Source organism: Terrapene carolina, unplaced genomic scaffold (genome assembly GCF_002925995.2).
Source record: "Terrapene carolina triunguis isolate 2854851 unplaced genomic scaffold, T_m_triunguis-2.0 Scaffold69, whole genome shotgun sequence".
Classification (NCBI taxonomy): Eukaryota; Metazoa; Chordata; order Testudines; family Emydidae; genus Terrapene; species Terrapene triunguis.
The window spans coordinates 62672566-62689468 of NW_020664420.1; the positions used below are offsets into that span (position 1 = coordinate 62672566).

The 16903-nt window shown below is 38.9% G+C and overlaps 1 protein-coding gene across 1 annotated transcript in view; it reads left to right on the forward strand.

Annotated features, from left to right (window-relative positions):
* Positions 1–7712, forward strand: part of APC (APC regulator of WNT signaling pathway) — a 127693-nt gene extending 119981 nt beyond the window's left edge. The window contains exon 15 of the mRNA XM_026649200.1: positions 262–7712. Coding sequence (XP_026504985.1) covers positions 262–6847 — 6586 coding nt within the window. The 3' untranslated portion in view covers positions 6848–7712. The remainder of the gene's footprint in view (positions 1–261) is intronic.
* Positions 7713–16903: the final 9191 nt, after the last annotated feature.

Consider the following 16903-nt stretch of genomic DNA (forward strand, 5'->3'; position numbering starts at 1 on the left):
GAAACCCCTGGGAATAGACTGTTGACATAGAGGAAGGTGTGTGTGTGGGGGGGGGGGAAGTGAAGTGATAATGGCAATAGAAATTGCTTGATATTCAGACTCTAGTTTAGGAAAAGTAACACACTTTTGTGCTGCAGAAATCATAATATTAATTATCTTGATTAAGGACAAAATTTGGCTACAGCCTTGATAGGTTTTTGTTTGTCTTGTTGAAATGCTACTTATTGATTTTTTTTTTTTCTTTCAACTTCTTAATTCCAGGCAAATCTTGAGAGAGAACAGCTGCTTACAAACGTTGTTACAGCATTTGAAGTCACACAGCTTGACAATAGTCAGTAATGCATGTGGGACCCTGTGGAACCTCTCTGCACGAAATGCAAAGGACCAGGAAGCATTGTGGGATATGGGAGCAGTTAGCATGCTCAAAAACCTCATTCATTCAAAGCACAAAATGATAGCTATGGGCAGTGCTGCAGCTTTAAGGAACCTGATGGCAAATAGGCCTGCAAAGTATAAGGATGCCAATATTATGTCTCCAGGTTCAAGCTTACCCTCTCTTCATGTTAGAAAGCAAAAGGCACTGGAAGCAGAGTTAGATGCTCAGCATTTGTCTGAGACTTTTGACAACATTGATAATTTGAGCCCCAAAACATCTCACCGTAATAAGCAGAGACATAAGCAAAATTTGTATAGTGAATATGTTTTGGATTCTAGTCGACATGATGATGGAATTTGCAGGGCCGAGAGTTTTAATACAAGTAACGTAACTGTACTTTCGCCATATTTAAATACTACACTGTTGCCTGGCTCCTCTTCATCGAATAGAGGAAATATAGAAAACTCTCGATCTGAAAAGGACAGAAGTGTGGACAGAGAGAGAACAATGGGATTAGGCAGCTATCACCCAGCTACAGAAAATGCTGGGAATGCCTCTAAGCGAATAGGAATGCAGATCTCTACTGCTGCAGCTCAGATTGCCAAAGTAATGGAAGAAGTAACGAATATGCATATTCCACAAGAAGACAGAAGTTCTGGATCCACAGCTGAAATTCACTGCTTGACAGAAGACAGGAATGCATTAAGAAGAACATCCACTGCCCATGCCCATTCAAACACTTATAACTTTCCTAAATCTGATAATTCAAACAGGGCATGTCCTGTGCCTTATGCAAAAATGGAATATAAGAGAGCTTCAAATGACAGCTTAAATAGCGTCAGTAGTAGTGATGGCTATGGTAAAAGAGGTCAAATGAAACCTTCCATTGAGTCTTACTCTGAAGATGATGAAAGTAAATTTTGCAGTTATGGACAATATCCAGCTGATTTAGCTCACAAGATACATAGCGCAAATCATATGGATGACAATGATGGAGAACTGGACACTCCAATCAATTACAGTCTTAAATATTCAGATGAACAGTTGAATTCTGGAAGGCAAAGCCCCTCACAGAATGAAAGATGGGCAAGACCTAAACATATAATAGAAGATGAAATTAAACAAAATGAACAAAGGCAGTCAAGAAGTCAAAGTACAACTTATTCTGGATATACTGAAGGTGGTGGTGATGATCACATGAAATACCAGTCACCTTTTGGCCAGCAAGATCCTTTCAGATCAAGAGGATCCAACAGTTCAGAACAAAACAGAATAGGCACTACTCATGGAATGAATCAGAAAGTAAACCAGTCCTTGTGCCAGGTTGATGATTACGATGATGATAAGCCAACCAACTACAGTGAGCGTTACTCGGAGGAGGAACAACATGAAGATGAAGAAGACAGACCAACTAATTACAGTATAAAGTACAATGAAGAGGAGCACCATGTAGATCAACCTATTGATTATAGTCTGAAATACTCAACAGAAGTTCCTCCCTCTTCTCAGAAGCCATCTTTTTCTTTTTCAAAGAGTTCATCAGTACAAAGCACTAAAACTGATCACATCTCATCAAGTAGTGGGAACACATCAGTCCCTTCAGCTAGCACAAAGAGACAGAACCAACTTCATCCAAGTGCTGCACAGAGAGGGGGTCATGCTCAGAAGCCTGCCTCCTGTAAGACTCCCTCCATCAACCAGGAAACTATACAGACTTATTGTGTGGAAGATACACCAATATGTTTTTCAAGATGTAGCTCTTTGTCATCTTTGTCCTCGGCTGAAGATGAAATAGGGCGTGATCAAGCCACCCGTGTAACAGATGCCAGTAACACTCTGCAGATAGCAGAACTGAAAGACAGTAGTGTGACTCTGTCAACTGAAGGTGCAGTTAGTGAAGTCCCATCAACATCACAACATATTAGAACAAAATCTAATAGACTTCAGGCTTCCAGTTTATCTCCTTCTGATTCATCTAGACATAAAGCTGTTGAATTTTCTTCAGGTGCCAAATCTCCTTCAAAAAGCGGTGCTCAGACTCCTAAAAGTCCACCAGAACATTACGTACAGGAGACTCCACTCATGTTTAGCAGATGTACTTCTGTAAGTTCCTTGGATAGTTTTGAAAGCCGTTCCATTGCTAGCTCTGTTCAAAGTGAGCCTTGCAGTGGAATGGTAAGTGGTATTATAAGCCCCAGTGATCTTCCAGATAGCCCTGGACAAACAATGCCGCCAAGTAGAAGTAAAACCCCACCCCCTGCTCAAGCAGTTCCAGTAAAGAGAGAAACGGCTAAAGGTAAAGTACCTAATGTTGAAAAGAGAGAGTCTGGTTCTAGACAAGCAGCTGTAAATGCAGCTGTTCAAAGAGTTCAGGTATTGCCAGATGCTGATACATTGTTACATTTTGCTACAGAAAGTACACCAGATGGATTTTCTTGTTCCTCCAGCCTAAGTGCTCTGAGTCTTGATGAACCATTTATACAGAAAGATGTAGAATTAAGAATAATGCCTCCTGTTCATGAAAATGACCATGGAAATGAAACAGAATCTGAACAGCCAGAAGATACAAAGGATAACCAAGAGAAGAAAGCAGAGAAGCCTACTGAAACAGAAAAGGATATACTAGATGATTCTGATGATGATGATGATATTGAAATATTAGAAGAATGTATTATTTCTGCTATGCCAACAAAATCTTCACGCAAAGCCAAAAAGCTTTCTCAAACAACTGCTTCAAAAATACCTCCTCCTGTAGCCAGGAAGCCAAGCCATTTGCCAGTATACAAACTCCTCCCTTCACAAAATAGATTGCAGTCTCAAAAGCATGTTAGTTTTACACCTGGAGATGATATGCCACGTGTGTATTGTGTTGAAGGTACACCAATAAATTTTTCAACAGCTACATCTCTGAGTGACCTCACAATAGAATCACCACCAAATGAGTTGGCCAATGTGGAGAATGTGGGTACAAGGGCAGAATCAGGTGAATTTGAAAAGAGAGATACCATTCCTACCGAAGGTAGAAGTACAGATGATGCTCAAAGAGGGAAAGACTCAACTGTGTCTACTTCAGGATTGGATGATGACAAAACAGAAGAAGGTGACATTCTTGCAGAGTGCATTAACTCTGCTATGCCAAAAGGAAAAAGCCACAAGCCTTTCAGGGTAAAAAAGATAATGGATCAGATTCAACAAGCATCAGCATCTTCATCTGTAAGTGGTAAAAATCAACCAGAAGGTGAGAAAAAGAAGCTAACATCTCCAGTAAAGCCTATGCCCCAAAGTAATGAGTACAGACCACGCTTAAGAAAAAACATAGAGCCAAAAAGTAATTTTAGTAATGAAAGAACCTATTCAGACAACAAAGATACAAAGAAACAGAACTTCAAAAATAACTCAAGAGACTTTAATGATAAACTTCCAAATAATGAGGAACGTGTAAGAGGAAGCTTTGCATTTGATTCCCCTCATCATTACACACCTATTGAGGGGACTCCTTATTGTTTTTCACGGAATGACTCACTAAGTTCACTAGACTTTGATGATGATGATGTTGACCTTTCTAGGGAGAAGGCTGAATTAAGAAAAGGAAAAGAAACTAAGGAAACAGAAACCAAAGCTTGCACTGATACAGAACAGACTTCAAATCAGCAGTCAACTAGTAGGACACAAGGTCAAAAACATCCAACAGGCAGAAGTCATCCTAAAACTTTGATGCAGAAGCAAACCCCTTTCCCAGAACCATCCAAAGATATCCCGGACAGAGGTGCAGCTACAGATGAGAAAATGCAGAATTTTGCCATCGAAAATACCCCCGTTTGTTTTTCTCGCAATTCATCTTTGAGTTCTCTCAGTGATATTGATCAAGAAAACAACAACAACAAAGAAAGTGAACCTACAAAACAAACTGAACCTCCTGATTCACAGATAGAATCAAATAGACCACAGGCTTCTGGTTATGCACCCAAATCATTTCATGTTGAAGATACACCTGTGTGTTTTTCTAGAAACAGTTCTCTTAGTTCTCTTAGTATTGACTCAGAAGATGACCTTTTGCAGGAATGCATTAGTTCTGCCATGCCTAAAAAGAAAAAGCCCTCAAGAGTCAAGAGTGAAAGTGAAAAGAATAGTTCCAGAAACATGGGTGGTATATTGGCAGAAGACCTGACACTAGATTTGAGAGATATACAGAGGCCTGATTCAGAGCATGGTTTCTCACCTGATTCAGAAAACTTTGATTGGAAAGCTATTCAAGAAGGTGCAAATTCTATAGTTAGCAGCTTACACCAAGCTGCTGCTGCTTCACTGTCTAGACAAGCTTCATCAGACTCTGATTCCATTCTTTCACTAAAATCTGGAATTTCTTTAGGGTCACCATTTCATCTTACTCCAGACCAAGAAGAAAAATCCTTTACTGGTAATAAAGGTCCAAGAATTATTAAGCCAGGGGAGAAAAGTACATTGGAAACTAAAAAAGTAGAGTCGGAAAATAAAGGAATCAAAGGAGGAAAGAAAGTGTATAAAAGTATGATTACAGGAAAAGTTCGCTCTAATTCAGAAGTTTCAAGCCAGTTGAAGCAGCCCCAGCAAACAAATATGCCTTCAATCTCACGAGGTAGGACAATGATTCACATTCCAGGAGTTCGAAATAGCTCTTCCAGTACAAGTCCAGTTTCAAAAAAAGGGCCCCCACTCAAGAACACAGCCTCCAAAAGTCCCAATGAAGGCCAGAGTTCCACTAGTTCCCCGAGAGGAGCCAAATCATCAGTGAAATCAGAGCCAAGTCCTATAACTAGGCAGCCATCTCAACAGGGTGGGTCAAGTATAGGACCTTCTAGGTCAGGATCTAGAGATTCCACTCCTTCTAGACCTCAACAGCAGCCATTAAGCAGACCTCTGCAGTCTCCAGGTCGAAGTTCCATTTCCCCAGGCAGAAATGGTATAAGCCCTCCTAACAAACTATCTCAGCTGCCAAGGACTTCATCTCCTAGTACAGCTTCAACTAAGTCCTCGGGTTCAGGACGAATGTCATACACATCACCAGGCAGACAGATGAGCCAGCAAAACCTTGCAAAACAAACAGGGTTACCCAAAAGTGCCAGTGGTATTCCCAGAAGTGAGTCTGCCTCAAAAGGTTTGAACCAAATTCTTAATAGTAGTGGCTCAAACAAAAAGGTTGAACTATCTAGAATGTCATCCACAAAATCCAGCGGAAGTGAATCTGACAGATCAGAGAGACCTGTTCTAGTGCGCCAGTCAACTTTTATTAAAGAAACTCCAAGTCCAACTCTACGAAGAAAATTAGAAGAGTCTGCTTCATTTGAATCTTTGTCTCCTTCTAGACCCGATTCTCCCACCCGATCCCAAATACAGACCCCAGTTTTAAGTCCATCACTTCCTGATATGTCCTTATCTTCTCATTCAACTGTACAGGCTAGTGGTTGGCGAAAATTACCTCCTAATCTTAACCCTTCTGTAGAATATAATGATGGGAGACCAGCAAAACGTCACGATATAGCTCGCTCTCATTCTGAGAGTCCATCTAGACTGCCAATCAATAGATCAGGAACATGGAAGCGTGAGCACAGTAAGCATTCTTCATCGCTTCCTCGTGTTAGCACTTGGCGTAGAACTGGAAGTTCTTCTTCAATTCTGTCTGCGTCTTCGGAATCTAGTGAAAAGGCAAAAAGTGAAGATGAAAAGCAACATGGAAGCTCTTTTTCTGGACACATACAAACTAAAGAAAGTCAAGTACCAGCAAAAGGGACTTGGAGAAAGATAAAGGAAAATGAAATTCCTCAAATAATGAGTAATCCTTCTCATAATTCCTCTTCAGATGCTACAAATGGTGCTGATTCAAAAACTTTAATTTACCAGATGGCACCTGCTGTCTCTAAGACTGAGGATGTGTGGGTGAGGATTGAGGACTGCCCTATTAATAATCCTAGATCTGGCCGATCACCTACTGGAAATACTCCCCCAGTTATTGACAGTGTTTTAGAGAAGGGGAATGTGAATGGTAAAGATTCTAAAGATATTCAGGGAAAACAAAATGCAGGGAATGGAAATGGTCCTGTTCGCACAATGGGTTTAGAAAATCGCCTGAATTCATTCATTCAGATAGATAGTCCAGATAAGAAGGGAACTGAAACAAAACCTGTGCTGAGTAATCCTGTTCCTGCATCAGAGACCAATGAAAGCATTATTAATGAACGTACACCATTCAGTTCCAGCAGCTCAAGCAAACACAGTTCACCTAGTGGAGCTGTTGCAGCAAGAGTGACTCCTTTCAACTACAATCCAAGTCCACGAAAGAGCAGTGCGGACAACAGTTCTGCTCGGCCATCACAGATACCAACACCAGTAAATAACAGCACAAAGAAACGAGATTCAAAGACTGAAAATACAGACTCTAGTGGAACTCAAAGTCCTAAACGTCATTCTGGGTCTTACCTGGTTACTTCTGTTTAAATAAATTAAAAAAAACCTGATGTATTATTTACAAGTGCTATGTAGAAATTTTGTTTCAAATGAAACTTTAAAAGACTGGGGATTGGGGTTTTGTGTTTGTTTTTGTAAATAGGTTTGATTCTTGTAGAGGGTCCTTGTTCTGGAAGCCATATTTGATAGTATACTTTGTCTTCACTGGTAATATTTTGGAGGGATACCTGATTGATAGTTTGGAATAAAATCGCTACAAGCAAGTATATTTGTACAGTATGTTTTACATGTATTTAATTAGCATCCCATCCCATGATCCTTTAAATATTGCTTGTCTTGAAATAATGAACACTTACAGATAGAGATGATACAACTATATTGCTGTTTCAATCATTTCTAGATTACAAACTGACTAAACTACATCAGGGAAAAATTGGTATTATTTATGCAAAAAATATACTCAGTTTTGGTATTTGTGAATCCATCTAACCCTATAATTAATCATGTGGCTGTGAAATTCACAGTAATATGGTTTCTGCTGAACAAGCTTTCCCAGCCTGCTTTTCTGCATGAATGGAAATGATGGTTCATTTTCTGAAGTAATGATTAACATTTCTGTGGTCACATAATGTGCATAGATAGCTATGGTGTAACAATTTACACTTTCTTTGTGTTCTGCAAAAAAGGAAATCTGTGTAACTGTAAAACCTTGAACAGAATTATTTTACCTGAACTAGATTTTATCTGAAAGTAGGTAGAATTTTTGCTATGCTGTAACTTGTTGTATATTCTGGTATTTGAGGTGAGATGGCTGCTCTTTTATTAATGAGACGTGGGTGATGTCTCAACAGAAACTAAAATGAACATTTCAGAATAAATTATTACTGTATGTAAATCTTGTTGTGTGTTACTTCTGCACTGCTGAAGAAATCAATATTTCATTTTGAGATGTCACCTTAAAATATGTTGTATAATGCACTTAGACTTAAAGCCTGATCCAGCATGTCTTAGACATACCTCATGTTCTCTGGCTTTTATCCTCCATTGATCTATGGTTTGTTAAAATGCGTGTAAAGGTTGCAGGATCAGGCCCTAGGTCGTCTGTACTCTATTTGCAGTTGACAGACTTTCACACATCTCAGGTGTGTAAAAAGGCTAAAGGCAGAGTATATCTAGAAGCCAAGAAGTGTAGTTGTTTCACAACTGCATAGCCTGCAATATTGTGTGTATAACATGGAGATTTTTTTTTTTAAGTATGGTTATTTCTATATTGTTTTTTTAAAATTGGGAAAGTATGAAATTGAGAGTCTGACCACTTTTTATTCTGATTTCAAACTTCCATACATTTTGGATTTATTTGAAAAAATTAAGGGGTGGAGGGAATAATGTCTAACATATTAAATCTTCAATCTCATGGTAAAAAATCAGATTTGGTCCTGAACTATGATATTCAATGCCTGAAGCCTTTTGAAGTGAAATGAGCTTCGGTTTAAAGTAGAGATGCTTATTACACTGTTTCTGAAGGAAACCCTCCGATAAAATAATAAAGTGCCTCTGCACAAATATATTGACATGTTTATGCACTATTGATCAAACCAGGAGTAGCAACTCAGCTTTTCTGAAACTTAACTGATTTTTGTTATTACAAAATCATCAATCTAACTACTGTTATCAGGATTCAGGATCTCCTGACATCAAGTGCCTAGGGGTAAGGCACTCATACAAACATGTCAGTTTAACAGTATGAGAGAGTTGTACTGACTATATGGCATTCATAGCCATTGCATTTGATCTAATGTTGAAATTAATCTATTTTTATCTTCAATTTTGCATATTTATGACCTGTACCATTTCAAAACATATGAGCCACTGCAGACAAAGCATTCCCATTAAAGTCAATCTGAGCTACATTGAATGCAGACTCCAAAAGCCCTCTATGAAGGAGAGAATGTTTTAATTTTGCTATTTTGTACTTTCTCTCCCATCCCTTTTGTTTGCTGTAACATTCCTAGAGATATCATTTATGTAGAAGTGTTGGTGAATGTAATAATAAATCATTCCTTAAATTTCAATAATATGCTAAATGTGAGGTCTCAAAATACTAGTTCTCACAATACCTCTGTGAGATAAGTACTATTATTCTAATTTTTCAGATATAGAAATGAAGGTACAGGGAAAGGCTAAATGACTTGCTCGAGTCACACAGGAAGTCTTAGAATAAAAGCCAGAATTTCCAGTCTAGTATTTTAGCTGCAAGACCACATTTCATATCAAGGATGAAATTTTTGTGTCTGAGTCTTTTAATCAAGTAAGCTATATCAAGGCATACCACAATAGTACAGGATGTTCAGTTTACACTAGCCCAGTGTCTGATTCCTGTTAAATTAAATCTCATCCATATTATGAAACTAATTAACATTAAATGTGTGTATATCTAAATATACATTATGTTCAGCATCCATTATCCATGGACCCAGGAAGGATTCAAGTATACACTCTAGTTTCAAGGAGTTAACTCTAGCTTCACTTTCCTTGTACAGCTCAGCTATAAAAACAGCTGCTGGAGAGAGAAAAAAAATCAGAAGTCAGGCTGTGGGAAGCACATCCAGATGATAGACAAACCCCAGACTGGGGAATTTTATTGTTATGTATGTTTTGCTTAATGGTAACCTGTTTTGATTTATGTTGCTATAGGTTTTCTCTTGCTCATTACTGTTATGTTATTTCTGCTGAGCCATTCCACCAGCTTACTAGAGATTTAAAATGGAACCCATGTTGCCAGAATTTAAGAAGTGCGCAGGTGGTGTTGGAAAATTAAACTTCATAGCCAAACTTGTGCAGTGAATGGGATTTGAGAATTTTTCACCTTTGCCTATGTATCTTATAAACTGCATAGAAGGGAGAACAAACTTAGTCCACAAATTAATGAATGTTTGCTTGTCACATGTGGGCCATGAAACTGCAGAATATTTTGTCTTCTAAATTGACCGGAGTTCCTTCTTACTCATTCTAGAATTTTCCTATCTAGTTTTTCCCAGATGAGGGAAAGGAAAATGGAGACAACCAAAAGGATAATAAACATATGCCTCTTGGGGTGAGACTTTATTAGCTGGTGTCTCCATGCATCTTTGCCTAACGTGATGTTTCAGACCTATCTGCCATAGACTTTGAGGCAGCAAAAAAAATTCAGTTTCTGCACAGTCATCCTCAACTGGTGAAAAGAAGTCTTCTAGAGGTAAGCAGTCTAAAAATCGAGTTGGCAGAACTAATACTAAGAATCCAACTATTGTGTAGATGTTTCCCTTCCTTTTTTATTTCTCGCAGTCCTGCTTGCAAAAGCCTTTGTCGTGGTCAGAGCTGAGGTGGAGGGTCCAATCCTATTGGCAAAGCCTCACATTTATAAAGAAAAAAACATAGTAAAAGTTCCCTCTGCTAGTAAAGAAAGTCTAGTTTGTGTGTCCTGAGTTAATTTGTTTGTAGCCAGTTTTTCAGAGAAAAAATTCCTTCCCTAGTGAAGACAATATTACCCACTGGATGGACATTCTGATGGTGAAAGGTCATCTGATAGCGTCTCTTATTACTTGATGCCCCCATCTACTGTTTGTTCTCAGACAGGGCTTTGATTGAACAGTGCGAGTTCTTTATTCCCTACCAGGAGACCACATCTAAAGTTCCCAAGGAGAGACTCCTTCTGTAGCTGGTTTCATGTATTGTTATATGTGTGATGCCTTGCAAGATTCCATCCACTTATCTGCCAACTGTATGACTATGTTCATGGTGAGTTGTGTATTCTGAATGAAGTTATGGAGCAGTGGAGAATTGTCAGCCAATTTCAACTTTAATGCCTTCCTGTAGGCTGAAAGGTGGTTGGGATCTTTTTGATACCAAACTACCCAAGTGCGCTCAGACGCCTCATCACTGCCACCAACTCCTTTATACCTCCACGATATAACCCATCACAATGCCCACACCAAATTTCTCTGCATCATTCAAACATACAATTCCACTCCACCGTCATACTTTCTCAAGTAGTAATAACATATTACAGACTTTAAACACGTCTATAAAGAATGTTAATTTAGCTATAGTCAAAGTTTAGGTTGAGATCTGAGTGGGAGGTAGAGGAATTTGTGTGTATACTGTGGTTTGTTATATGTTAGAAGTACAAGGGAGTTATGGTTTTGAAGAGTCTGAGAGTGCGTGTGTAATGCGGCGGTTGGTATTTAGGTTGCCTTAATTGGCGATTTTGCTGATTCTAAGTCAGGGATGGCCAACCTGTGGCTCTTCAGAAGCTAATATGCGGCTCCTTGTATAGGCGCCTTCTCCAGTGCTGGAGCTACAGACGCCAACTTTCCAGTGTGCGGGGGGGAGGGGAGGGGCCTCACTGCTCAAGCTCTGGCTCTGCCCCCACTCCACCTCTTCCCACCCCCTCCCCTGAGCCTGCAGTGCCCTTGCTCCTCTCCCCCAGAGCCTCCTGCACGCCACGAAACAGCTGCCGGTGGGTGGGAGGCGCTGGGAGCAGGTTGGGGGAGCTGATGGGTGGCTGCTGACGTATTACTATGTCTCTTTGGCAATGTACATTGGTAAATTCTGGCTCCTTCTCAGGCTGAGATTGGCCACCCCTGATTGTACGTGGTTGTTTCAGGATTTTCACTTGCAACCTTAACTCTTGTGTGTTAATTAAACGCAAGCGCACAGTTCATCTGTTTATTTTGAAGTCCCAAAAAAGGTCACAATGCTCTTAAGAACAAACTGTCTAGGTGAATATAATTGTGTATTGCTGATGTCCATGTTTCTTAAAGTCAACCCTGCCCTGTCCAGGTTCAGTCCACAGGATGTGCTGCCACCTTTCTAGAAGAAGATGGGTAATTCCCTCTCGAACGGATTTGCAAAGATCCAGTTTGGTCTGTTATAATTTCCAAACCATGCTGAATGTAGGTACTTATGCAGCATTCAGGGGAACTGTTCCCTGCTTGACAAAGAATCATTTTACTTGTGGCTGTGGGATTGCTATAAAGATCCCAGGAAGACCCAGCAAGAGCCTGTGAAATTGGCTTCTGTGCAGAGGGCCAGCACAATGCTTATACACCAATTAACTATCTCTTAAACCCTATTTTGAGATTTTTAATGGATTTAAGTGATGCATAAGCTTTATGCTGGCTCTCTGCACAGAAACAAGTTTCAACTTCAGAGAACATTTTTCCATCCAAAAATGTTACGTCTCTTTAACAAGCTCCATCCACAACAACCTTTCCTTCGGTTTTCATGTTTTGCTTCTGCTTGAGACTCATTCTTGTTGCTGATGTCCTACCTCCGTAATGTATCCTTCCTTCAACAGTATTTGAGTGTATTTTGTTTAACATTCTAATTCTGGATTTAGTCTTGCTATGCAAAACTTATTATATAAAACAGTATTATATAAAATTTCTTTTGATTGCACGTTGTCAGAGCGGAACTTTTTTCTTTTCTAGCATTTACTTAGGTCCAAGTGTCTGTCTCCTTTGTCAGTATTATGATTTAATTGCAAAGGCAGTTACTGATGAGGCACTTAGGAGATGCTAGAGGATAATTGAATTGATACTGTGACAGGACCAAGTAAACCTAGACCGTCCCTGACAGGTGTTTGTCCAACCAGGTTTTAAAAACCTCCAATGATGGGGATTCTACAACTTCCCTTGGAACCCTGTTCCAGAGCTTAACTACCTCTATAGTTAGAAAGTTTTTCCTAATAGCTACCTTAAATCTCCTTTGCTGTGGATTAAGCCCAGTACTTCTTGTCCTACCAGCAGGTCCCCCCTCAGTCTTCTTTTCTTAAGACTAAACTTGCCCAGTTTTTAAAATCTTTCCTCATAGGTCAGGTTTTCTAAACCTTTTATTATTTTTGTACCTCTCCTCTGGACTATCTCCAATTTGTCCCCATCTTTCCTAAAGTGTGGCATGCAGAATTGGACACAGTACTCCAGCTGAGGCCTCACCAGTGCTAAATAGAGCGGGACAGTTACCTCCTATGTCTTACATACTGCAGTCCTGCTAATACACCCCAGAATGATATGATCCCTTTTCACAGTTGAATCACATTGATGACTTGTATTCAGTTTGTGATCCACTATAACCCCCAGAGATCCCTTTCAGCAGTACTCGCTATTTATTTACCATTTTGTAGTTGTGTGTTTGATTTTTTTCCTTTTTAAGTGAATTACTTTTCACTTGTCTTTATTGAATTTTATCTTGTTGAATTCAGACCAATTCTCCAATTTGTCAAGGTGGTTTTGAAGTCTAATCCTGTCCTCCAAAGTGCTTGTAACCCCTCTGAGCGTGGCGTCCTCTGAAAATTTTATAAGCATACTCTCCACTCCATTATCCAAGTCATTAATGAAAATATTGAATACTCCTGGACCCAGGACTGACACCTGCAGTACGCCACTAGATATGCCCTCCCAGTTTGACAGACAACCATTGATAACTACACTCTGACTACAGTGCTGCAACCAGTTGTGCCCTGCCCCTTATAGTAATTTAATCTAGACCACATTTCTCTAGTTTGCTTATGAGAATGTCATGTGGGACTGTGTCAAAAGTCTTACTAAAAGCAATATATATCACATCTACTGCTTTCCTTCTATCCACTAGGCTAATAAGCCTGTTGAAGAAGGAAATTAGGTTGGTTTGCCATGATTTGTTCTTGACAAATCCATGTTGTAATTCCTTGTAACAGCTGTCCTCCAGGTGCTTACAAACTGATTATTCAATAATTTGTTCCAATATTTTTCCAAGTATTGAAGTTAAGCTGACTGGTCTATAATTCCCTGGGTTCTTTTTAATCCCCTCTTTAAAGATAGGTACTATGTTTCCCCTTCTCCAGTCTTATGGGACCTCACCTGTCCTCTAGCAGTTCTCAAAGATAATTTATAACAGTTCTGAAATTGTTTCAGCTGCTTCCTTAAGTACCATAGGATGAATTTAATCAGGCCCTGCCGACTTGAATACATCTAATGTATTCTTTATTCTTTTATTCTATTCTAATATTCTTTAACCTGTTCTTTCCCTGCTTTGGCCTGCATTCCTTCCCCCGTGTTGTTAATATTAATTGTGTTGAGTATCAGTTCACAATTAACCTTTAGAGAACACTGAAGCAAAATAGGCATTAAATATCTCAGGTTTTTTTATGTCATCAGTTATTAGCGCTCCATCCCTGCTAAGTAAATGGAGAAAAGCCCATTAAATTGTAAAATTACTTAATCAAGAAATACCATTCACAGGTAAGAAAAGCTGTCTGTTCTGGTGCAGATTTTATAAGATTCATAAGGGGGTGTGGCCTGGGACCACCGCTGTTGTGGGAGCGTGGGGGGCCAGTGCAGCTGCTCGGGTAGCTCTGGGGTCAGTCACACCTGCTCACTGCAGATGTCATGGAGGTCCCAGAAAGTCACGGAATCCATAACTTCCGTGACAGACTCTCAGCCTTATTTATAAGTTATGCAGAAGGGAGCCTATTTCATCCTGACATTTTTAAGCACAGTACAGTCTTGATTAACTAAACCTCCTCCTCTGCACAATGGACATCTCTCATCTCATGGTCTCTCATCAAAGAGAGGTGCTGTGGCTGTGAATCTGTGTCACTTGCACTTCACAAGACTGGGTGGATAAAAATCAATTTAAAGCAGATTTTTTTTATTTAAATTAAATACAGGTTTATTTTTTTAAATAAACCTATTTAAAATTAAATGTGATATTAACAACTTACATTAAGGAATAAATTTATCCATTAAAATCATTTAAATTAAATACAAAAAATGTTAAGCAGTACATAGTTGCTGCCAAGTCTAAAATCAAACCACTGAACTGATGGAAGTCACTGGCTAAAGCATTTGGAACTAGAGTTTGCTGAAGTGCTAAACCAGCTTTTGACAGCAATAATTCAGTCAAAGTTAAAAAAAATCAATGGGGGGGTCGAAAAAAGTAGGAAAACTTGTTTTCCTCTTCCAATTTATGAACAAAAACTAGATGTGAGAAGATGAACTCTACTAGTTCTAGAATCTTGAAGGATAAGTGATCAGAAATAATCAGTTCAATGTTCTAATTACAGATTATACTTTTTGTTTAATCAGTTAATTTTAAATGCAAAACATGTTTTGATAAACTTTTTTCTTACATTTTCAGCACATTTAAGGTAATTCTTATTTTACTTTTATAAAATGTTGGTTTTGTGCATTTTAATTGAAATTGAAGTTCCAAATAGAGTGTGATACAAATCACAAGTAAAAAGTTAATCACCATCTAGTAAATTAGAAAATGGTAAATGATCCATTTCTTAAACAAAAATTGTAAAAATTACAAATCTGAATAAATATAAGTTAAGCTATATAATTGCTTAAATAACTATAGATAAAGTGTATTTTCCTGGTTAGCAAAAAGAAACACCAAATTTAGTGAAAAGGCTGTATTTAGTTTCAAATAAACATGTTTTAATGATTACCAGCCAATGTGAATCAGCTTTTCTTTAGGAAAATGACTAAAGTACAAATGCAAAACAATTTAAAGCAATAATTTAAATCATTATTGCTTTAAATTGTTTTGCATTTGTACTTTATTATTATTGCTAATTTAAATTCACTAGAATTGGTTATATAAATTGCTTTGATTTACGTCAGTTCACCATGCCACAAGAAAAAAGATTATAAACGCTGCACACACAATCTCTTCTGATTATATTCGGTTCTGCATATACATTGCCAAAGACACTCTCCTGATGAGTTAATGAAGTTTTCTAGCCTCTGAGACTCTTTGGTCAGAGCCAAATGGGAAGAAAAATAAACAAACTTGGGAATTTTGTTTTTATATAAAAAAGGAAATTTACAGACAAATAATTTCAATAAATTAGTTAATTTTGTAAAGTTTCATAAATAGCATATGGAAAAATATTAAAAGGCTGCAGTTTAGACAGATATGTTAGGAAACTAGGAAATTCTAAATTAAGTTTGCATTTAAAATAACCATCTGACAGTATGGAAATGCAGAGTTAAGGTACTCAGAGCAGCCTAAATTCTTCCCCATAGCCTGACAACTTGCACTACTTCTATAAGATATAATTCTGTAAATGCAAGTCTATAAAAGTCTGGCAGTGTGAAATAAACTTGAATTGTACATAAGTACCTAAATTTCACACTCACTTGTGCATATTTTCCAGACTGTTACAAAGTTCTGTGGACATAGATCCTGAGGTCTGGCCATACTGCACATGGCACAACTTGCAGGGATAAGAATAAAGTGCACCTTTGCCCTCCCCCAACCCCTGTGCTTGTTCTAGTTCCCCAACATGAATTAAAGCAGTATGAGACAAGATGAAAATAGCAGGGAATGAGAATGGTGGTGCAAGAGTCCCTATTAATTTTCAAAGGATCCGCCTTGTACTATGTCACTGCTCTTGTAGCCGGTTAAACTAGGATTTGAAGGAGAATCCATTGGCAGTCTGGTGCAAACTGGCCACACCATACCCCAGTGATCCATTGTATGCAAATGTCCACTTTATAAATTACTTCTCTATGTAAATTAGCTAAGGTTTAAGCCAATCTAGCCTGTTTCCAAATACTTTTAGTTCTGCAAATTGTATTTGTAGACTGATTCAAGGTAAATATTTGATTCTCTGTCACTGTAGGGGCCAGGACTTACACAGTGAAACAAGCTAAGTATAATGTAGCTTTTGAAAATTCTAGGGCTATTCCTAGGCTATTTATGCGGAGATGTGGTACAGAGATGGATTTTAGGGCTACATTGTACTGGTGAACAGTGGAAGGTTTTCTGTTGTGTGATAAAAAAAACTGTGTAAACACTGTTTCCTGAATTGTAGAAGTGGGAAGCGTATGGGACGGGGCTTTAGCGTGTATGTGTAAAATAAGAGACAAGAGTTTTGTGTAACTGGCTTGTCAAGGTGGGGAGCAGGGCCGGCTCCAGGCACCAGGCACCCAAGCTGGTGCTTGGGGCGGCACCTGGAGGGGGGCGGCGCAGCGCGGCGGCCGCCGGGGAGAGCGGGGCCACAGCAGGGCTCGCTGCCCTGCCCCCGGCGCTCTGGCCGCCAGAGGGGGAGAGCCG